Genomic DNA, 24,273 nt, shown 5'->3' on the forward strand with positions numbered 1-24,273 from the left:
AAACTCCACATCTTCTCCCACGTGTTTCTCTACTGCTTTTCCTATCATTTTGCTTTTCAAGTTTTGTCCTCATTCATCAAAAGAAGAACAGATAAACACTAAATCATGTTTCAGTTTTGTTTTTTCACTTTTTCCTCTATTTTCAGGCTGTGAAATTCCTGCTCTTTTCCAATGTTCTCAGAATTTCTTTCTAATTTTCATTTCTACAGACCTTTTCCCTACTTTGTTTTCTTTCTCCCTTCCTTCAGATTCTTTTCAGTGCTTTTGTATCAGCCTATTCTTTATTATGAGCTGTTCTTCGCCATTAAGGATGGGCTGAAGAATGGGGAAACTTTTCCGAGTTAGATACCCAGAGCCTCTACTGAGCACAAAACCTTTTGGTTTTCCATGGTTGGTTTTTGGGAAAGGACTAAAGACACAGTAAGACATTCTTCATGAATGCAGGATTTAATTATTTGGCTAACCATGACCTTGTTTAACCCAGACAGGGAATTCCCAATGAGATAAGAGTGTCCTTCCCTGTCTGCTCTCTACCTGTATGGCACTGCTGTTCTGTAGAGCTGTCCTGTTCCTCTTGTGTCAGCATGCAATGCTAAGCAGAGGCCTTAACACTGCTAGCAGCAATGTGCTTAGTTGTGGCCTTCTCCTGTGACATCAGTATCAGGTGTTCAAGTATTCCCAAAGTGCCCTGCTTTATCTCCTTGCATGTGGAAGTATTTTAGGAGGCCAGCAAAAATAGCTCATGTTTTGCCTTTTTTTTTTAAACAGAAATGGAAACCTTACCTACTGGGTCACTTTAGCTAGAGTTTTCTGGAGAAAAAAATGCTGGAAATTCTCATATTAAATAAGGTTTCCATTGCCCAAAAGAGCAAACTAGAAAGAAAGTCTAAACATTGCTGTAGCTTTTGCAGTATTTTCCTCATTAAAAAAATCTGGGAAATCTCTAGGTGGAAAAAAATTTCAAAACCAGCACGAATGTAACATTTTTAACCTGTAGACCAAAGTAAAATTTCTACTGATTTTAATGAGTCTAAGATTTCATTTGCATCTAACCATGTGGGTGTTTTCAGACCAATAAACTATTGCAAAAACATAGTTTAATGCCTAAAATGTTCATATGAAAAATTTGAGGACTGTCACATATAGTGAGTAGAAGTTTTGTAATTCCAAATATTTTTTTCAGAGGTACTGAAACACAGTGTTTTTGTAATAAAATATCTTCTTAGGAAAAATTGATTTTTAAACAAAAAATATTTTTATATATCTCCTTAGTGACAAGTTCATCTTTGTTTCCATGTTTTTCTTATTTATTTAATGAGTTTCAAGAGAATACTCGTGTGTTTTAAGTCAAACATAATTAAATTCTTGTTTAAACGGAATTGTTGAGGAACCACTTTTACTTGCATCTTTGGTGTCTTAAATGATGAAGATTGTGTTAATGATGTTCCTGTACTTGCTAATTTTTTATCAGATATGTTTAAAACAAAATAGAAAGCTTCCTGTTCTTTGAATCAGTTACATATAGTTGCAATAAATTCATTATTTCTGTTCAAATGGAGGTTCAAGCTCTGAATGGGGGCAGAATTCTTATATGAGGAAACTAAGATAATTTACTGTCTCATTAGGACAGGACTGGGAGGGGTGTTCTTGCTGGTCTTAGAAAGAGGAGCTCAGAGAGCTAGAGTATCACAAGTGGTCTGGAAGAATCTGGGATTCTATGCAAAGTGTATATGGGAGAAGCAACATTTAGAGGAACTGAGATATTATTATAAGTATCTTCATGGAATAGTTCACATGGAAATTGTAGAGGTAGGTGTTGTAAAAAGACTTGAAGAGAAGGGTTAGGAACCATTCATTTCATGGGAAGTAGTCCCCAGGGAATTAGTTTCCAGTAGTGTATGCACAGAAGATTGGCTGAGTTTCTGAGGAGCATCTGGAGGCAGATGTCTCAGGAGAAAATAGCAGGGAGGGATGCTACCAGTCCAGTAGTCTCTAAAAACTACCTGGTTTTTCTATAATTCATTTTCCAAGATAGAAAAGTTAGCTTCTCTAATATGTATTTACATTTGGGCTTTTTCTATATGAATAGGCTTTAGCAATCTTACTCTTTGAATTCCTTTATTCTGCCAGTGGAGATAGTTCAAACAACCTGCAGGTCAAGCACCAGCAGTGCACAGCTGTTAATGAGAGGGAAAATACCTTTTCCTGCTATATATAAGTAGACCTATCTGACTTCTGAGTCACCAGCTGAAAAGCTCTCTTCTCAGAGACGGGGAGTAGAAAGAAAAAAGCTGCTTGGGATGTCTCACCTATCCTAAATTATTCTAACTGGATTTGTCTAGTGGTGTGCAGGGGAATTCAGGTCTTTTCTCATGAAGCATAAGTGAATGCAAAAGCTTTTTTTCCTAGCTTTTTTTTAGGAGAAAAAGAAAGAAAAAAATAATAGGAAAGCTAAAATATGGTAACATATTCAACGTTGGTTACAGCTATAAAACAGCAATTGACTTAGTCATCAGTAAGTTCGGGTTTTCTATAAGTAATAACCAATTTCTGGGACACATTTTTTCCCAAGTCCCTAAGTCCTGTTATGTATGCAGGATATTCATGGTATCGATGACTCTTTCTACCTGGCTGTTATGGTAACCGTTGAAAAATTTATGAGAAGGTCTTTAAGTTGTATGTGTTTTACAAATGTTATATATAGATTCCTCTTAAACCCTAGCATTTGGGTATGCTGAAGAGCTTTGTGGTTGGTCTGAACAATTCTAGCTCTAGCACATTACCACTAGGGCTTCCTATTTTTCTTCTTTGTGTAGCTGCCCCAACTCTTTGTTACAGCACACTGTGCTTTCTGCATTACTCTGTCAGCTTCTACCTCTTTTTCAGTCTCTATAGCAACAGTTTCTCAGCAACTGGGAGATGCTTAGTAAAGGCCTCTCAATTTAGAAATATTGCACTCCAACCATAAAAAAAAAAAAAAGCTTTGAAACTAAGATCAAAGAAGTTTTATCTTTAATAATTCAGGATATTTATTACTAATTAATTAGTGTTCTCTGTTTTGACTGCTTAGACAATTACCTGATACTTTGATCTGGGCCTTTGCTAGGCATTTGTTGTGAGCAGCTTTAATTTAAAAGCAAAACCTTTAGAACTGTGTCTTGAAGTCAACTTTTAAGTGCTGTAAAACTACTGGACTTCTCTGGCAGTGTCATCTGACTTCTGGACCTTCAGTAAGTAATGAGAGGAAGGTAAGCGCAGCTACTTTATTTAAGAGGAGACAATAATTTTGGCCTTTGAATAAAACATAAAATATCTTCACCCTTCACAGGAAACATAAGTAACTGTAGGTTCTTTTATGTATATTTAAGATGTTCATCATATGTTGTCTGATTTCAAAAGAAAAGTCTCTGTGATCGAGTTGATTGATCTGCTGGGAGGTTTCTGCCTTACTTCATGTGGCTCGTCTTTCTCTGTACTTTAATTTAATTATGTAACATGCTTCAAAACACATTTTATTTGCTAAAGCACATATTCTGAGAACCTGTATGTCAAACAAAGTACATGTAAGTAATCAAGTGTTACTTTTCTTTCACATTCCACTAAGAGTCAAGAAAAAGGCTATCCTTGTTTTGCACATAAGAGTATTCATGTTAATGGGACCAGGACTGTTAACTGTAACAATTTACTTCCTGAGTATTTGTACATAATTTTAATTTTTTGTTTGTTTTCTTAAGTGTTTTTCACTATTAAAGCACACAAGTAACTGATATATAACACAGGCTGAAAGAGTGTATCAATGGGCAAAGTTACTTCAGATTTCATGGGTGGCAGATACTGCTTCTGCTTTCACGTTGTGTTCATGTGCTAACACTGAAGTAGATTCTCTTTGTTTCACCCAGGCACTCCCACTGCAGTCAAGATCTGGACTGTCCACAGAGTTTTGTATATGAAAGTGTAGACTGTACATACATTAATAATCTCTTCTGTAACTTTTTGGAAAGAGGGTTCATAGATATGATGTAATTTGGTAAAACACAGAAATACATTGTTGACTTTGAGACTATGAATACCCTAGTACAAGACTATAGTGTGTTTTTCCATATGGGTGATTTAAATGTTAGACATTGTGTTGTACTGGACAGAGATCTGGTCATCTTACAGTAAGTATCAAGCACTCATATATTATGCATGCTGTATAACTCAGTAAGTCAGTGGATCTGTTCTTATTTGAGTGAGCAAATTCTAATGAGTTCTAATTTAAGTGAGTTTAACCTGAATATTTTTATATTCTTCCTGTCCACTTTCTTTATTTTATGTACCTCTGGTACAGAGAAAATAAAGGAGGTAAGCTGTGCATTTGTAAGTCTACCTTCTAGATTGCTACATGTAGTTTTCACCAAACACTTTTGTTTAATTCATTGCTCTGTGTCTTCTGATTTCACTGATTTCTGTACATGAACTTTTCTGTCAAGTTATGCAGAGACTTCTACTACTGCAGCTATTTTAGGAACAGTTGTATCATATTTTCATATATATTGCATATGAATATCTATCTATAGGCAAACTTATGTGCCTGTGTAAATGCTGGGCAGAGCTGTTGTTTTGCAGAACCCTTAGTAAGAAAGAAAATAGAATAGTGGAAAAGAAACATAGTGGTATTTTTTTCAAAGAAGGACTACCGTAAAAACTGTGCCATTGTAGTCTTGAATGAAAAAGACTATTAAAACAAATCTGTATCTCAATATTTTAAGCATCTAAATTTAGGTTATGGCTGAAATTTAGAGACTGAAACACAAATTGCAGCTTTCACCAATTAAAATGGTGAGGAGCATATTTATGGTAGACTCAATAATTTTAGATCATTGAATATTTATGCTTCATAAATGGCCAGTATTCTGTCATGTTTATGACAAATGATCAATGATTCTAACTGAAAAAATGTAAGAAGTGAACATTTGTTTAAGTTCAGATTTAACATCAAATTTATTATTTAAGTTTTAGATAATTTCCAACTCTTTAATTTTTATTTATTGTAGCAAACTTTCCCTTTGTTCTGCACAATAAACGATACAGATTGCCTTTGGAATCTTGTGTGACCTAGATCCATTATTCCTAGTGTTTTGCAATTGCAGTGTTAGCTGAAAGATAGTTACTACTAGTTAATTCATACTTACATTTCTGTGATTGGAAATATAATGTAGTTTAGAGCATTAGTGAAATAAATCCTGAGGGGAGACATTCAGTTTCCACTCCTGCAGAGACATAACTACTTTTGCTTTCACAGTTGTTAATGTAAGTAGGTACATGGTTAAGCTTTGTTTTCCCCTTCCATAACAGCTCAATAAGAAATAATGTTAGCTCAGCCTAAAACTTTAGTTTTGCTTGAAAATTGTAGAAAATACTTTTGAATAATTGCAATCAGTGAATCTGAGGAAGAGTCTGGTGTAGATATGCCCTCTATGACCTGAAATTGTACATTGGACCATGTAGTAATCCTGCAGGTAAACACCGAGCTCTTAATAGTGAAAGATCTCATTTCCTGTACTTAAAACTGTTTTGAGGATTGGTTTTGCTGTGCTACAGTTTTGCAGTTACTTGAATTACTCCTATTTTATGCTGAGCAGAGAGCTTGCCATTTGCTGGCATTTCTCTGCACGTGGCACCAAAACTATTTTGTTTAATGTAATTCTGTTTAATTTAATTTCTGAAACGCATCCAGTGAATTGTTCAGATTAAAAGGTTTAATTTGAATGGTTCAATATGTCTCTGTGTAGAATATGTGGTTTTACACTTTGGTTTGTTTTGTTATAGAATGCCTAATGCCATCTGTTAATTTCAAATGGATCCAGACTTGCAGGGTAAGGATTTTTCTTATTTTTCCCCAACTTTTCTCAAAAGGCATTTCTGTGTCTTTTTGAACAGAAACTACTGAATTTTAATGAAATCATGCCACCTTGAGAATCTCTGTGCTGTAGCACATAAATGATAAATTACAGAGCTGTGATGTCTTACCTTTATTGTTGGATGTGTCCAGGCACCTTCCTTGCCACTATCACATTGGCTTATGGAATAGTCAGGCACACAGGGCCATGATCTCTAATTTATAATAAGTGCTAAGGTGCTTTTCATACTTTGGGATAGGCATGAAGATGGCCATACACTCCCTTTTTGAGAGCAAAATCTCAGCGGACACCTCATCTGCCACAGAGCACCTCAAAATGCAGAATAGCAGGTAACCAGCTGATGATGTCAGGAATCAGCACACTTCTATGTGTGCAGGAGCTCCTTTGTCAGCTTCTCTACAAAGGGCATTTATATTTCTTGAGGTGAAATTTGACCCACAGCAGAATGATTACATGCTGGTTTTCTGTCCAGAGGGGAAGCCCCTTTCCTATGAGAAATGAAATATTTTAATGTCCCTAAATAGCCTCTCATCAGTAATAATTCTAAAATAATTTGCTATTTTACTTATGTGTCCTCACAAGTTAATTCTGGAACTGTGTTTGACAGGCACAGAGTGCCCTACTTTGAGGCCACATTTTCTTTGTAAGGGTGGACTAGAATTAAGTAGCAGATGGCTACTAAAACAGATTCTCTTCAATTTGAAAATCATCTTGTGCATGGAAGGTGTTTGAGTTGAATCATATGTCTATTTCTAGCATTTTTATTTGAGAATAAGCATTTGGAACTTAATCCATAGCCTAATGAAAACTGTGGGAGTTGTTCTGTTTCTTTCAAAAGGGCTTTGGATCAGTTTATTGAGGAAAGAGAACTGATGATGCGTGGAAGTCAAAACTCATTTTTCACATTCTATGACATGCTACATTGCATCTCCAAATAATATAACAAAACATAGTATGACAAGAGCAGGACTAAGCAGATGGTATAGCAGTTATTGGCATCTTTCTATAGCTTAGGCAGCATCTGGGAACCAGAAGAGCCCATAATCTGCTGACTATTAATATTAATCTGGTGTATTTCTTGGAAACCATTGCACACAGATTGGCACCTTTCCAGACTGAACAGGTGAAGTATTTTGTGAGTTATTTCTACTCATTTATACATATTTATTGCTTATCTTTAGCCTTAATCAACTGTGTGTAACTCTCTCTGAAGTACAGGGAGAAAAGAGTCTCTGAGGACAGAAGGATAACTGATAAATCCCTTTTTAGTTTCTAAAGTTTAGTAAACAAGCCTTGTTTTTTGTTCTTGAAGTTCTGGGTATATGTAAAGTATTGAGTATAGGTCACAGTCAGCAGCTCTTACTTTCCACTCTGAAAAACATCCTTTCTTGATGTGAAAGAAATAAGCTGAAATCGTATAAGGATATGGGATTTAGTCAAGCAGATTGAATGGGTTTGCTAAACAGAGATGTCAAAAGTAATTTGCTGTGGTAAAGGGCTTGTCTTCTTCTGCAAGACTCCCTCATGTTGATCTTGACAGAAGATTTGTTTGGTGCTTGAAACAATATGCATCCAAAACAATAACCCTGCTGTGCAAACTGACAAACTGTTCCTTGAAGAGGAGCATCTCTGATCAAAAAACCTATTTGTGTGAAGAAATATTATTTCATTATGATCTTGGCTAAAGGTTTGCACAGTGCATAACCCCCACAGGCCTTGTTCTGATATATGAATAAACTTGATTCCCAAAGAAACAGATGTTCTCTCTGTGTTAAATTCTGATTTTACAAAAGATGGTGTTACTGTTTACAAGAAGATTGTTCACCCCACAAAGTTATTTTTTAAAACAGAAAATGTGTTCTATTTGTTTGGGTTTTTTCCCCCCAAATTTTCCTTCAGAGTGTTGATCAACTTGAAACTCCAAATTTGGTTGTTTTGATTTTTAGTTAGTTTTGAATGAAGCACTCCATTGTAATGTGTGTTTGTTTTCTTTCACAGAGGCCTTCAGTGATGTTGAGAGCTCCGTATACAGAACAGCCCTAAAACTACGCTCAGTACAAAGTCTTTGCCAGTGTTAGTAGCCAAAGAGAACCCTATGCTTTTACAGGGAGGAGAATCTGTATCAAATTTGCATTGCTGTCACCATGAGTTATTATGCTACTTTGCTCTCTCATTTTCCACCTTGGAGTTTCAGAATGGATTATGAACACTTAAGATCTTCATATACAAATTGATTTTTTTTCTTTTTGAATGTCAATGGAAATACATTAGTGAAATTCTAAAATTATGAGAGAATCAAATTATATCTACCATCTGCAGCAATACTATGTAGACATCACTGATAATTATTAATCTATTATTATGGTCTTGAAAAGTCAAATTCTAATGTGTTTCTTAGGAGCTGATTTATTGGAAATAATCATGGCTTATTGAAAATGCATTGACTGGACTATAAGAATTAATGAGAACAAAATAGAACATGATAGACCAGAAAACTACTGGTTAGTATTCATTCTCCCTGTCTTTGAAAGGAGGGAGAATTCAGTGCAATCAAAGAGTTGTGCAACAAAGTCCTGGTCACCTAGCTCACTTTGAAATTACTGGATGTAAATTCCATATTGAACTAAATTTCATGGAAATCTTGAATTTTTTATTTGTGCTGAAAATGCACAACATTGCAAATGAGGTCTTCAGGGTAACACAGAGAAGGTGACTAGTTTGTTGGCCTTTCTTTCATTTGGGGATGCTTTTCTATGAATACATTTAGTTTGGTCTCAGTCCTGATATGGTCTAAGCATAAATCATATGAGCATCTGCCTGATGCTCTGTGTCAATGTAGAAGTGCCACAGGTACTGGTTTTCTTTGTATGTGGTGTACTGTTTAAGGCTTCATTTTACAGGCCTGTCTTAGCTAGGTGAAAAATAGTCATGCTTCCATTCATAAAAAGGCAGGGACCCTCATTCATTTCTTCCTTAATTTTACCACAGTGGATTTGATTGACGTTTCTCTGATTCAGCACATCCTATCAAGTGAACAAAGCCAGAGGGAAGAGCGGATATCTCTGAACAGGCAGCAAATCTCTAGAATGCTGATGAAGCTCTTCCAAAGGGCAAGGTCAGAAAAACCAGGCCAAGTAGATCCAAGAGCTGCTGAATTCACATTGGGCCTGCTGATTGCCATGTATGACAGGTGAGAAGAAGAAGAATAAATGTAGATCCATTGTGAAGTACTGTAGAGTTAAAGAATGTGTTTTTGGACAGGACATATTGCTCCCATCTGAAGTAGAGCTAGACTAAGTTTGTTTCTACCACTCTCACACCATTTCTGTGTGAAACTCTCCCATTTTGATTGGTTATGCTTTGTATAAAAACTAGGAGTAGTTCAGCAGTAGGAATATAAGGCACAAAACTGCATCAGAAACACAGTGCTCAAATGCTCCCAAAACTATCTTTGCCAGTCCTTGCTGACTTTTTCTCTGAACAGCTTTACAGAGTAGCTTTTCATCTGACTTCCAAGATATTTTGGTACACTCCTAAAATGAATCCATATTTCCCTCAGGAGAACAGTACTCATGCACAAATCAGGAATTTGCCAGTCACTTTTTGTTATTCATTTTCCTCTAGCTTAAAAAGTTAATCTACCAATTATGAAACAAAATTGATGTGTCATAACTAAGGTGAGCAGCTCAGTGAATAGCACAGTTTCTGAAAATAATAAGGAAACGCCTCACAGAGGGTATTTTTCTTATGTATTGTTTGTAAATAATGAGTTATTTCACCAAAGGCAGGATTGATTTGTGATTGTATCAGATTTAAAAGACAGACTAAGTTCATTGTACAAGTTATTTACCACAGGTGAAATTTTTCCCTTCTACATGATAGTAAAGTTTTTACTGAAAGTAAATGAGATGTAAGTGGTCTGCAGAACTTTTTCTTGAATCTTTATTCATTACTCATATGATCATTACTGCTAAAGGTCCCACTTTATCAAAATTTTTTGTAAAAATTCCATTAAGGATAAGAATAAGTGCTGTTATAAGAAATAAAGCTAGAAACATCAAGAGTATTTTGTAATTTTTGTGTGCTGTAGGGAAATAATGTAGAAGAATCTTCTTAATAGTACTATCTTAGTCTTTTAGTCTGTTTTCTAAGGGATGTCTTAGGGGTGCCATTTTCTTTTTGCTGCTATTTCTTTTTTTAAAAATAATTTAATAAGTTCTCGACGTGTATATAAGATAGGAAGAGCTTCTTATAATTTTCTAATCATGTTTTCTCTATAGAGTGCTATTGTCCACTATTAACATTGGAAAGTATTTAATAGAAAGAGCACATAGGAATTTTCCATGTTTTTGTGGTATTTACTTAATAAGTTTACATAAACATCTTAAGGGTGCTTGATTGTGTACTTCAGCTTTAGTCTTGGAGTTTTTTCTTTGAAATTTCTGGAAAAACAACAATTTCCCATGCATTTCATACTTGAGAGTCAGTATTGCAGCTTTACGCAGTGTGGGTTTATCTAAAGACTCTTGAAGACATATTTTGAATCTTTGCAAAAGTAATATCTTAAATATAGATTTCTGGGATTTCCTGATTTGTGGTTTCTGATTAATATCTGCATAGTCTTCACAAAAAAATTAGTGTTTTTCATTAGGTGTCTATGTGACAAAATTTGGTTCTAAATTAATCTACGTTATTATTATCTAATGGTCAAAACTAAATGTCCTGCTCCTGCATAGATCCTTTTGATTAAATTGAGTTTCAGTGAAATTAAATGTAATCAGCCCAAGAGAAGCTTAGTGCAGATCTGGGGCCACAGTAGAGCTGCCTGATGATATACGCAAAACTTAGATTGTATCCTTTATTCAGTACTGTATTTGGGAAGGCTTCCCACAATAAAAAGAGCAGATATTTTTTAGGACATACATTGTAAGTGTAAAATTACATTTTACTTGGAATGTGAAGACTCTGAAGGAGATGTTTTCTTTTTGTTTTATGATTGCATGGTATCTTGGAACAGTTAATTCTGCAGTTATTTTCAGTGACAAAAGGTTCTAGACATAAAATATTACTGAAATGTTACTTTGGTTACATTTATACATATAAAAGGATACATGTTTTGAAGTTTTCTTCCTGCATAGCAGTATTCCATTCTTTAGATGTTTCAGTCTTTATATTCTCTGTGAATGAGAATAGTGTAACTTATTTCATTTTCCTAGATCTGGAACGGGGTATGTCAGAACTAGATCTGCTGCAGCTGCTCTAATTTCCCTTTCAGGAGATACTCTACTGGCTAAATACAGAGGTGGGAAATGTATGATTTTATACACTGTCTGAAATACTGAACATTGAGGAAAATTTCCACCATCTTTTTTTTTATTTTAAAATAAAAGCTCTGCCATGAAAAAAGTAAATTATGTTGACTGCTTAGTTGTAGAGAAAGGCTGATGCAGAATAATGCTTTCCAATCAATATCTGTAGCCATCTTTGCAATAGAGAGCCTCAGAAGAGGTTATAGTGACATTTAAGTAAAACTTCTATTTGCCTAGCAGAAAATAACAGAAACCCCATGGTTTTAAATTAGCAATTCACAATTTAAATAGAGCACTTCTTGTATAAACATATTTAAATATTTTTCCTAATGTTGTAAGAATGAGTTCATTGCTTTTTTTCCTTGCTTTCCTTCTCTTTCCCTCACAGTAGGGAGAACTATGGTCACAGCAGTCACTGAGAGCCTGTTAGGTACAAAATATAGTGAAACTTTCTGGAAGGGTTTCTTTGTTAGACCGCAGTTACCATAGCAGTTTGAAGATAGCTTGAAGACAGTTCAGACTCTGCCAGGATTCCAGGGTTTTTTTTCCTTGTTTTCAGCTTTCTTCCAGTTTTATGCTATCCCTGATGGGAAGGAGACCTTGATTACCCAAAGTGCCCTGAGAAGCCTTCTAACAGACTTAAATCAGGTAATGTCAGTGCAGTGCTGTTACTCAACAGATTTTGTAGGAGAGTCCTAACCTACCAGAAGAAAACCCCTCATGGTTGATACCTTTTATGTTTGATTACCTTATGGGACTGAAGTTAATAAGACACTGTGGGTATAGGAAGCTGTCATGCAAAATAGGTAAAAGAATCAAATTCTGTCCTTTTTTTCAAAATAGCCACTTTTATTAGTGAATGCTCTGTTGCCTGAGCTTACAGATCCTGGAAACAGCTGGATACAACTGTTCCTAAAGCAACTCCGAACTTCAAATGTCTGTACTCACTAGAATAGCTTGCAGTTGCAGCAAGTTGCCTTAGCATACAGGTATTTCCAGCTGAACTGGTGCTGAAAATGGGATCTGAAAATGACCTCTGGGATTTAAACTTAGTGTCCTTCAGGAGTATAGTGTGGAAATATAGTATGTTTATCCATTACAGTAAGTGGGTTGGAAACAAATCATTCTGACACACCCTGAACTGTGAAACTGCATACTGATGGCATGAATATGAACGGGCTTTCTTCAAAATAGTGTGTAAAATGGCATTGCTATAGATACTTCACCATCTGTGTGCTGTCACCATCGCAGCAGAGCATGATGAGAACATCTGTTTTTTATTGAGGTGTTTCTGAGCCTTTCTTCTTGATGTAGGTCCCAGCCATTGTGGGAGAAGGCTGCACTCTGTCTTGTGTGGAAATTGCGATTCATGACTGTTTCTATGGGGTGAGTGAAATTCTGATGTCCTGGGAAATTATTCTGAATGTTGCTGATTGATTAAAACTTCAAGCGTATCACCACATAACATCCCCAAGTATCTACTTTTAAGAAGCAGGGCTGATCATCAGTCTCACAGTATGGGAGGATTTGTATCTATAGAAAAGATGCTCAGTAAGATACTACTGAAGATTCTAGCATTTATTCCAAAACCTTTGGAACCCAGTAACATTTTACATGAATGGAAAATTTATGCCAGCAAAATCCAATATCGGAGCCTTTATTAGAGATTGTAGATGAACCACCATTTCTTTTCAAGTGAATGTATGAGCTTGAGACATGTATTTTTTCTAGGTTCTGAATGCAGCCATTGTTGAAGAAAAATTCCTGTCTTGGCTGAGATCAGAGCCTGCTGTCCTCCTGTGGCTCCCTACATGTTACAGATTATCAGCCACGGAAATGGTTTCTCACCAAGCTAGATGCAGAGTCTGCAAAGTTTTCCCCATTACAGGCATCAGGTGTGTCAGTGGTCTTTAGCATCCACACAATTAGTTCTTACCACTGTTTGCATACCTTACAGGCTGTAACTGATGTACTAAGTAACAAGCTTTGGATGTAATCTAATTTAACCAGGAAAAGAGGGATAGAGAGAACCACTGCAGTCTAATGCTCAAGTCTTCATCCTACTTCTCTTTAGCTCACTAGCACAAACATGAAAACTGGCCACAGGTAAACCGGCAGTCCAAGGGTAAAGTCAATTAAACCTGTGTATCTCATTTCTTAATTACTTTTCCTGTAACCAATTGTATTAACTGGCTCATTAAGTTTTCCATCTTAGCACCTTTGTCATCTAAGTAATGTTATATAATGGCATAGTGGTATAAAAAGAACACTATCCATTACCATCTAACCAGAATGCTCAGAAAAGCATTTTACTGTTACTACATTCTTGCTAATTGTAAGCTTGCAGATTTAGTTTCTTGCATTTTTAGTTTTTTGTTTATGCACCCTATGTCAATATTACAGTTCCATGGAAGCAGCAAATAGAGGTAAGCTGGTGTGTAAGAAGCATATGAAGTTGTAACTGCATTATGAAAAATGGGAAATGGTGCTAGAACAACAGTTTCTTCCATGGACTGTATTTCAGTGCAGCAAATAAATAAGATCAAAACCACTGATGGGTTCAGAGAAAAATCCTCAATCATTTGGGAAAAATAGCTTGAATTCAGAAAATGCTGAGGAAAGCCATTTTTCTAACGAAGATGTTTCTTTGAATTTCAGAGCCCAGGGATCTGAGTTTACAGTAATCAAGCTTACTTACATCAAGTTCTTACTTGTGAGGAGGTAAAGAAATCCTTTTGTTTTCCTTCACAGGTATCGCTGTTTAAAGTGCCTCAATTTTGACCTTTGCCAAGCTTGCTTTTTCACTGGCCGTCTCTGCAAACCACATAAGAGATCACATCCTGTTGTGGAACACTGTGTGCAGGTAAAGCCCTATTGTACTGATTCATTCCCTGTTGTGGTTCTTCATGGAGGCAAGTAGGCAGTGGATTCTTGAACTACAAGCATTTCAAAGTTATGTGTGTATTAGCTATAATGGCCATGACATATTAGCATTATTAGTCTGGGAACAGGGAGACAGGGAAAGGACAAAAGCAGGCTTCTAACTTTAGAATGAGTATTCTGTTCTGAAGTAACTGAATAGAGCTATGAATATCTCAGTACAAGTCTTCATCTTAAGAAGCTTTATGGCAAATTTTCTGTTAGCAGATAATCCTTAAATTTATGAAAATTCTCCTCAATGTTCCAATGTTCCTTCACCGCAATCCCAATGCACACTCGTCCAGAAATTCACTAATTCTAAAGTTATAAAAACTCCTGCATGAAATGTCTTTCTTTTTCTCTCTTTTCTGAATGTCTTCAGTTTTTCCACTTTACTGTAAACCTTTCTGACTCATTTGTCTCTGTCAGGGATACAGCACAAGGAGGTAACACGTGTCCAACTAAGATCACATAACTGGACTCTGTTACAGGGGCAACTTGTGCTATCATCACACTAGTGACAAAGTACAACACTGGGAATTTTTGTTTGGAAGACCGGCTTCTCCTTTGAGCAGGAGATTCCAGATCTTGCTCACAGCAGCAGATGGGCTTTTTGTGGATCTGTATAACTGTATCTTTCTGTTCCAGTAAATGAGCTGAAACTTAGGGAAGTTTCCCTAGAAACCTATACTTCCTGTTCTCCTTCCCAATCCTCTGCAGGTAATGTGAAAGATACCTGGGTAGCCAATATTTGCATTAAAACTAGAAACTGTTAGACTGCTCCTGTAGGCACCCTTTGTCTGAGGTAGCATTAAACTCTTGCTACTTCACTGCTCTCTTTCTGAAAACAAAACCCTATTGCTTACATTGTGAGAAATTACAACTGGATACTCAATATCTGCATTAAAAATAACAGTTCAGTCCTTCAAATATTCTTCCTCATACTCCATCTGTGAGAAAGTAGGAAAATCAAAAGTTAACTCCTCATTAAGATATTTCTAAGTAGAGACCTTAAAATTAGTGTGAATTGAGAGTGAATGGGAATGTGTGTTTGTAGAGGCACCAGAAGGAAGGACAGGAGATAAACCAAGGCAAGAGATTTTGCAGCCTAGATTGCAGCCACCTTGTTGCTGCAGAATTGCAATTGAATCACTGAATTTAGATTTCCATTATGAAGCCCTACTCTAACAAAAACTCTGTAAATATTACTTTATAGGCCAAATATTACAATACAGGCCAAAATCTATACCAAAATTTAAAAGATAAGCTACTCACTAGATACCATTTTTATATCTATTGTGTGGGACATAAAATAATCAGCAGTAAGTTGCTATCCCCATTCCTTCCACTCTTAGCACATGCTGTCCTTTTCTTTTCACACTGTCTTTATCAGGGATTGAGCTGCTGAGTGGAGGTTTGCAATATCAGCAGTTTTTCCTTGCCGTGCTGACACCTTGTGGTAACGTTACTACCTCGTTGAGAAGCACTAGGAGGCATGTGGTGTGTTTTCTTTGTTTTCGTGTTCAGTCTGTCAGGGCTCACCCCATGTTCTGCTGCAGTCACCTGGGGCAGAATTGGTTGGTGTCCTCCAATAATACAGCTACTAACCTTAGTTGTTGTACATGAGCCTGACACTTCTGTGATAAATGGATGTATATTTTACTGTATTCTGTGAGAGGAGGATGTGAGCCGTGGAAGACTATATCTACAAATGCTTTATAGAAGTATAAAAGTATTTCTTCCTTAGATACTAGTCAGCAGAATTATTGTTGTGACTGTGAGCTTGATCATTGTGTTTAGGCATTTCCAGGCTGTCTGACTTTGATCCATTCAGTATTTTGCCTAAAAGAATTGGAGCTGCTCTTGCCTGTGGCCCTGCAAGTACTACCCACCTCAGTTCCCCCTTCTAGGGCTCAGATAGCAGCCATGAGCCTTGTCAGATGATGAACAGATGGACCTTTGCTTTGGAATATGTCTGTTTCTGGGCAGCACCTGTTTGAAAAGTCACTTTTTTCTTTATTATCCCTCATTCCAATAGATGTCAGCAAAGGCGAACACAAAGCACTTTGTCCACACCATCAGGAACAACCTGTTCCAAGAGTGCTGCAGAAGAAAAGAGGCTCAGAGAAGGAGGGCTCTGGAGTCAGTGGAGAGGCACTTCCCTGCTCACAAAAACACTTTGTGAGTTTTGGTGTCAGATGAATTTATAATCTCTGCATGTCAGGCTGTGGGATATTGCTTGATTATGTCCTTTGAGTAAGGGACCTTGTTATGACAGATATCATGTCATGATTTTTCTATTAAAAAGGGAAAGAATAACTGAGAAGTTGCTGCACATTGTTCTGTAGCTTAACCATGGTTACCATGCTGACAACCTAATGATTAGTTGTCTTATAAAATATAACAGGCTTGTATTGTGCTTCCCTCCTTCCTTATGTTGTATTTTTCACTCTGTTCCATTTCTTATACTCAGTCTAGGGCCAAGCATTGCAAATATTTACTACCTTTACAACTGCATGGGTTCTTAAACACCTCCTCTGTGACAAATCCATTGGAAATTACCTGTGAATACTTTCCACGTGTGACCCACAGTGCATTCACTGGCAGGCATTCTAGTAAAGTCCCACTAAATTGCAGACCTGTGGAATCACTCACAATAGCAAGTAGATGATCTCACCATTCCCCTTCTTTCAGACCAGTTGTTTTTTGTGCTTTGGTTAATATTTAAAGTCATTACTATATTTCCACTCATCACAGTGGTTAATAATGAGCATTGAAGGTTATGTTGGCTAAATGGAGCAAAAAAAAACGAAGCAGCAAATTGCACTGAGAATAAATGGGTGGAAAGAACAGCCTGTTGCTGAGATTCTGTTGGGAGAGTGGAATTTGTTTTCAGGAATTTCATTCTTTTAACCAAAATATGCCAGCAGGCATGGCTAAATTTTACTTCTTGCTTAGTCAATAGCACATCTGTCTGTCTATTTACACTGCATTAGTTTTCTGCATTTGGGTCTTCGTGGGTAGAATGAGTCCTGATCCTTTCCCTACTCATTACTTCTCTGTTGGTATACAGTCCTCCTGTGGAATTCAGTGCTTCACCACTACTTGGTCCTGAAAATGTGTCTTTCCCAGTGGACAACTGTGTCCCAGAGTCACCCAGGTTCATACCTGAAAACAGGGCTGTAATGCAGAAGAGTGAGAGTAACAAGATGACACCAGAGCAAGGCAAGACAATAGCTCAGGTGAGCAAAACACAAAGCAGTAATAGTGCTAAACCTGTGAAGGAGACCTAGCAAGTTAATTATCTAATTGTCTTCTAATTTCAGTGAAAATGTAATGGGCAGCTTCACCTTTCTGTAAATTCCTCACTTACATTGAAAAATATGGAACTGGAAAACTTAGTGAAGTTTGAATTTGTTGTCTTCCCAAGATTAGTGACTAACTCCTTGACTTTCATGACCTTCAGAAGCACCTGTAAGAATATTTGCCTTGGGGTTTTTTGAGATGTCGTAGAGTAGCATGCTAAAGTCCAGATGAGTCTGGAGTCCTCTCACTATTCTGACAGTAAAAAAGGCCATCATGTCTTCCTACTGCAAGCAAATGTCAAAGAAGAATACCTGAATTCTTATCAGACTCAGGCCATTTTTGTTACCATGGAAATAGCAAGAGGACAGAATGGGCCCTCTTAGGATAAACTCAGAGCAGTGTCCACTCCAACTAAAATAGCTAATGCACAAAAGGTCTCTATTAATCCATTCCTAGCTTTTCTCCAAAGAAACAATATTAAAAGACTGGGTAGGGCAGTGTAGCTAAAAAAAAGTACATAACAATTTTTTGTTTCTATATTTTTGAGAGGTTATTGGCTCAGCACTTACTCAGAATACAGGGAACACTGGGTTGTGTTCAAACCAGTTTGTGTCATCCACTCATCTTCTTCCCAGGGGCCAAGGGGTGCAGTAACACAATACTAGCCTGTGTGTATCAGGTCACTCCTTTGGCTGCTAATCCTGTGCTGCCCTTTGGAAGACCTGTCTTTTAGAACTCTGCTGCCCAGCTCAAGGTACAGTGCCAGCCAGCAGATATCTGCACGAGATGTTGTGGGCAGATGTTGCTTAAACATAGAATTTTGACGGTTGGCATTTGTCATTTTAGAAAACAGCAGGACAGGACTTGCATCCCTGTGCTGGGATTCTGTCAGGTGCTTTGCTCTCTTGTTTATTTTCTCCTGGGCTGAGAATTCCTTTTGAGCAGTCTTATAATGATTTCTAAGATCTTACAGTGCAGATGATTTCCACTTTGATTGAAAAGATGTGGACAGTAAGTACAATGATCGCTTTTAATAGAATCTATGAGTATGGAGGTCCTGGTTGATCCAGCTCTTAGTCTCATAATTTCCTGGCAGCCCTGATTCCTGCCAAACTTATATCATGGCTCAAAAGTAATCTAGCTGGAAGGTGTTTGTCTCCTTGACTTCTGGGCTACTGTTCTCTGCATGGTCCAGAGAATGCTACTTCCATTTAAAGACCAGGAGTTTCTCTTTTCTATATACCGTCTCTTTCAACACCTTCTTGTCTCAAAGCAGCTGTGGCACTTGAGAGAGATTGTTCCCAAATCAGAGTATTTGATTTTGCAGAAATCAGGAATATGGATTTTGTTCTATTTTCAAACAAAATCTCATACACCTAAATTTGTCATAGAACAAAGAATTTGTTCTGTAGAATAAATTTTCCAGCCATTTGAAATACTTTAATGCATCAGTTGATTATAATACATTAAATTAAAAAGGTTAACTAGTAAATCTGTAGATCTGTCAGATCCAAAATTTGCCATGGACTCCTATAATAAAACTTGCATATAAAAATGAAATGCTATTGCTGATAAAGTTATGAACAGATACTTCTTTTTGTTTTTAGGCAATAGCCTCTTTTGAAGCAGATGTGTTAAAAATGCATGAATCCATTAAAAGCATTCGCAGTGACAGCAGGTAGGTAAATGCTGTAGTAAATTCACTGAAGACTGGTGTGCATTGCTGGTCCAGCTGGAGGGCTAGAAGACAGATAACTTTTCCATACTTTGGAGATTTTTAGACTTAAAAAATCCTATCAAATGAGGATGAATAATGAAAACTCAGCAACAAAAATTTTAGATGAAGATCACTGGAAAAACAATGGCAAAACAAAACAGTTTTTGGTTTGCTTTCATCAGCGTTTCTGCAGTTGCTAGTTAATATTTCTAAAGGGAATTTTTAGACAAAAAGATGTTCATCCAGATAAAAATGTCAGAATAACATACTTTTTCAATTTTTTCTCTGAATAAGGCTTAATCAAAACAAATTTCATAATTTGCATGAAGCTTTTAAATCAAAGTAGAATTCATTTCTAAAAAATATGCTGTACAACAAATAGAGATTAATAGGATGAATACAATACTATAGGTATGGAAGTTCCTTCTGATAGTCAAATCTTTGACACTGTAAAATATTAATTCCTAAATTAATAATCTCTTGGGAGACTTGTTTGCTTGGGTGACATGGCAGGGGGGAAGTTGGTGTGTGAGCTATGAAGCCTACCTTTGACTTGCATTTTTGCCTTCCCCATGTTCATCTTTGTAGTTGTATATAAATGTGCTCTATATAACCATGCCTATAACCACTGAAAATGATGGAATTACAGTAAAGTGTAGAATTCGATCCTGAATCTGTTCTCTTTATTTTCTTCAGTATGTTCAGTTCCCTCTGTTCCTGTTCTGTTTCCTTCCAAGTAAAATTGCAGCTCCAAGTTCACAAAAGGGCACTCCGAGATTAGAGCTAAACTATTTCAATTTCATTGTGGGTCTGTTCTCACTTGGGAAAATAAAGAGATATGGCAAAGATCTTCAGCTTTCCTTTAGATTAGCAATCATTGAGAGGATATTTGGGATGCCTGCTCCTATAATGCTGCTCTGACCCAGAGCTTATCATAGAACTGGGTAAATGAATCACATTACTCATAGTCATAGTCAGTCCACTTGTCTGTGGACTGACTTCCAGCATTCACCTGTCTGTTCTCAGAACTGGACTCTGAGTTAGTCGAAGGAGGACAGCATTTTACAGTGAGGAGCCCTTAAATGTTGTTATAAGGGACGACTGTAGTATTAATTTTAATTTTAAATGGTCTGACTTGCTGTCCCATTCAGACAAATCTTGCATAGTTCAAGTGATAAGGCTGCTGTCTCTAAGCCAAAGCATTACCAGAGAAAGTGAATCAGGTGAATTTCTGAATGTAACTAAATATGGCAGATAACTATTTCAGATCTGTCATATGAAGCAGTTGGTTTATTACTGTAGTGTTAACAAACTTTACTGTCTGTACCTCAGCTGTGAGAGCTGTGAGGAAAGCAAAACTATTTCTATGCTGACTTCTTAGAGAAATCACAACTAGAAGAGAATTATGGGTGGTATTTCTGTCATACTGTGCTCTGAATAGGTAACTTCTAAATCTCTGTTGTACATAGGAGGATAGCACTTCTGATTGCAAAAATCAGAGTGTTTTTTCAAAACGGCCTGTGCTTGAAAGCTATTGGTATCATTGAAGAAACTGCAGAGAATACCACCAGCAAGAAGAAATTCTATCAAAGGGGCAGAACCTGCTTTTACTTCATTGTTGCCCATGCATGTAATGGGAATCTTTTGCAGGTCAGGGAGTTGCTATAAGTAGTTTGCTTCTATGCAGAGGAACTGCTATTGTTTCTCGTGTTGCAGCCATCTTTGTGGGAAAGGTAAAACCCCAAGATGCAAGGTTCAGATGTGGCCACAGTTCTACTCAGCTTCCATATTTCCTCATCTGGAATACTCATGTTCTTGCTAATTCCATGGATACAGTCCAGCTTCTGAAATATTGGCCTCTAATCCCAAAGCTGACAAAATTTTCCTGAACTAGTAAAGGGATAAAGTTTTTGCTAAAGTGTTTGCTCATTTCCATGAATGCATATATTTGTGTATGTCTGGTCTAGCAAAAATCCCACCCTCCTGTATCTCTGGTAGGTACATGAAAAAGCAGTTCAACAAATGGAAGGACAAAATGCAATTTCTTCATAACTGCCAGGAAGAAAAAAGCTGCAAAATAGAGGCGAAACTGCAAAGCCTGAGAGTAAGCCATAAAAACCTGCAAATGATGCTGCAGCACATGAAGGTATAGTGATATATATATATATATATATATATATATATATATATATCCAGAATTGTCACAGCTATGAGCCATTACTGAACACTAACTGCTTTTCCTGTAGACCAGTACTCTTAATACTATTTCATACACCTTCCAATTGTATTTTCGGTCATCTTAGGCGCTTCTCTTCAGAGAAAGCAGATAAGGTATTGGCAGTATGTATTTTCTTGTCATTCTGTGCATATCTGGCATCTAGCACACATATTCATATTAGCGCATTTAAATACTACTGCAGTGAAAATAATAAATATTCCAGTAAGAGTTTCCAACAGAAGTGTTAGATACTTCATTGCAGTCTGTTCTTCAGAGAAGAGTCAAAGTGCTGGTATTGAATAAATATGTCATTCCTAATTGCTGTCTTTTACTGGGATGTGATACAGACATCTTATAGAAAATATTTTATTTGTTTTCAATTATAGTGATTCTTATCATTACAATTATTTCTGGGATTCTTAAAAGGCTCTTGTTTCACAGAAAATGTTTACATATTTTCCTCCTACAGCTTTTTTGTAGCATTTTCTGCAATACTGTTTTAGTACTACTGGCAAACGGAAATACCAATTATTTTTACAATTTATTTTCTGTGTTTTGTCTATTGTAGACCATGTTGCAGTCATCAGAGCATCCTTTTGCACAGTGTCATAATACAATGCCAAGAAATCCACATGTTGTGTTGGAAAGGAGAATGCAGAGTGAATTAAATCCTGCCCAAATAAGGCCTATTTTCAGAACATGTGCAGAATGGAAATCTTTGAATCCCCCAAACTCTGTGAATAGAATGCAGCTTTTACAGACACCCCAGGTTCCCACTGCAGTGGACTTCAGATTCTCAGATGACCCACTGGAGTCAGTGTCCCTGCAAAATGACAAACCCTTTATGGGACAGCATAAACAAGCAAAAGAGAAACAAACATATCTGCCTAAACTGACAGAAAACTCTCTTGGTGGAATGGGGAATACAGTTCTTATTCCCACTGCAATGCAGATACCACCTGATGAGAAGGAAGTGAGAAAGGAATTGGAAGTGCTAATGATGAAACTGAAGGACACATTGTCTCTCCAGACTCAACCAGGTATAAGTTCTCCAGTCATCTTTCACTGTTTTCTTACCTTCATCCCATTTATTCCATAATATTGTTCATAGTCATGTAACCCTCAGAGGAAACTCAGAATCTTGCTTTAGCCTTTGTAGTATTATTCTATATAGTAAGGTAGAGCATATTCCAAATATAGCCCCTAATTTCAGACTGATTTGGAACTGGATGAATCAAAGATCCTAAGAGATAATGAGTCTTGAGTCTATCCTAAGAGATAAGCAGTCAATTAAGGAGCAAACTTAAACTGGTGAGAGCATGAGAGGTTTTTGCTCTTGCCACTTCTGTGACTCTGTAACTATAACTCTAGTCCTAGGAGACTTCCAGCAGTACAAAATCGCTTTGTAATCAAAGGTCTTACACAGCAGAGCTTTGTTCAACATTCAGGATGCCTCACTTTTGATAATGAGGATGTGATATGGAGTATGACAGAAAAAGCTGGTGCTTGTACAGAGTTATCTTAGAGATTCTTTAAGAGTTTTCTAGTGCTCTGGCAGTATCCAAAAGCTTAGAAAGACTTAAAATTTATTCTGCTTTTCAGCCCAACAAACTGCTTTGCACCAGGAGTTCTTCTCTACAGCTGAGCATGTTTGCAGGTCCTTTTCTGACCTCATCCACCAGGTCATTTCACCAGCTTGTAAGTGATGGAAGCTACCATTCACCTTGCAACTTCACTGAACTACATAAAGGTAATTGATACTGTGTCTCGTAAAAGAGACTCTTTAAAGTGTCTCAGATGTTGCCTGTAATAACACAGCATGACAGGTTTCTGCATTTAGAGCCTTCACCTGGAGGATTCTGGAGAGCTATATTCCTTTTCTGTAGGTGATTTCCAGCTGCCGTGCTGTGACTTCCTCAGCAGTGCAAACGATTGCCCATTTCTCTCTCTGTAGCTGTTGATATCCCATGGTCGAGTTACCTCCTTGGAATGGTGCTCTATTTCTTGTTGATGCCAGCAACAAGGAAAACACTTTTTCCTGTAATTTACAGAAGGATTTTAAAGACCTGAGAAATTGAAATTATTCAGTACCACTTCAGAGAGAAAAAAATGTACAGTCAGTTATTTACTATGAATCTTTGGCAAGAGGTGCATAAAAATAGTAAATAACTATGTTTGTATATGCTCAAAACCAGTTATGGTTCAAGAAAATTTGCATACCTTTAAGGATTTTAATTATTTCACTGAAATGATACCAGCTTGCCAAGAAAGAAAATAGCCCAAGTTTTTACAGGATTTTTTCTGTGATGACAAAGAAATTTCATTCAGGTAAGAACAAAATATTTTTGGAAGCTCTGGGAGAAAAATTAGGTAAATTTTCTGAAGCTTTGTTTCATATATAATCAAACAGTGTTTAGGCTGACGTGATTGAAAAGGCTAATGAAAAGCATAGGGCTTTAGAAAAGCTGCTTAGCAGAACTCTACACAGATTTTCCACATAGATTTTCCTTATGTTGTATTTTTCAGAATGAGTTATAATCATCAAGATAAAGGGGCTGCCTGACTCATTAAAGAGGCTAGAAATCTTATTTTCTCTTGGTAGCACCTCAGCCATTTTCTTGAAAGACCTTACACTGTGGTAGTGAGATTAATGAACATTCCTCATTCTTTATGCTAGTTTTAGTCAAACGAGGCCTGAATTACGTGTACTGCAAACACTCGAGAATTTACAGCAAGAAATAATGGTATGCTACTGGAAGCTAACAAGTGGTTTGTCTGTAGCAAAGGTAGTGTAAAGAGGGTGAAAATTAAAAAAAAAGAAACTTATTGAGGGAGGAGGGAGGACCCCATTGAACAAATAGTGATGAGGTAGTTAGAAAGTGGATATACCCATAACATAAC

The 24,273-nt window shown here is 36.8% G+C and overlaps 1 protein-coding gene across 1 annotated transcript; it reads left to right on the forward strand.

Annotated features, from left to right (window-relative positions):
• Positions 1-5,812: 5,812 nt before the first annotated feature.
• Positions 5,813-23,078, forward strand: DYTN (dystrotelin). The gene is made up of 14 exons (XM_058809905.1): positions 5,813-5,858; positions 7,902-7,976; positions 8,892-9,093; positions 11,120-11,205; positions 11,772-11,860; positions 12,527-12,598; positions 12,944-13,107; positions 13,964-14,075; positions 16,170-16,312; positions 17,205-17,373; positions 19,045-19,115; positions 21,153-21,300; positions 21,941-22,412; positions 22,975-23,078. The coding sequence occupies exons 1-14, from the start codon at positions 5,840-5,842 to the stop codon at positions 23,076-23,078; spliced, it is 1,926 nt and encodes a 641-aa protein (XP_058665888.1). The 5' UTR covers positions 5,813-5,839.
• The last annotated feature ends 1,195 nt before the right edge of the window (positions 23,079-24,273 follow it).

Source organism: Ammospiza caudacuta, chromosome 8, assembly GCF_027887145.1.
Source record: "Ammospiza caudacuta isolate bAmmCau1 chromosome 8, bAmmCau1.pri, whole genome shotgun sequence".
Taxonomy (NCBI): domain Eukaryota; kingdom Metazoa; phylum Chordata; class Aves; order Passeriformes; family Passerellidae; genus Ammospiza; species Ammospiza caudacuta.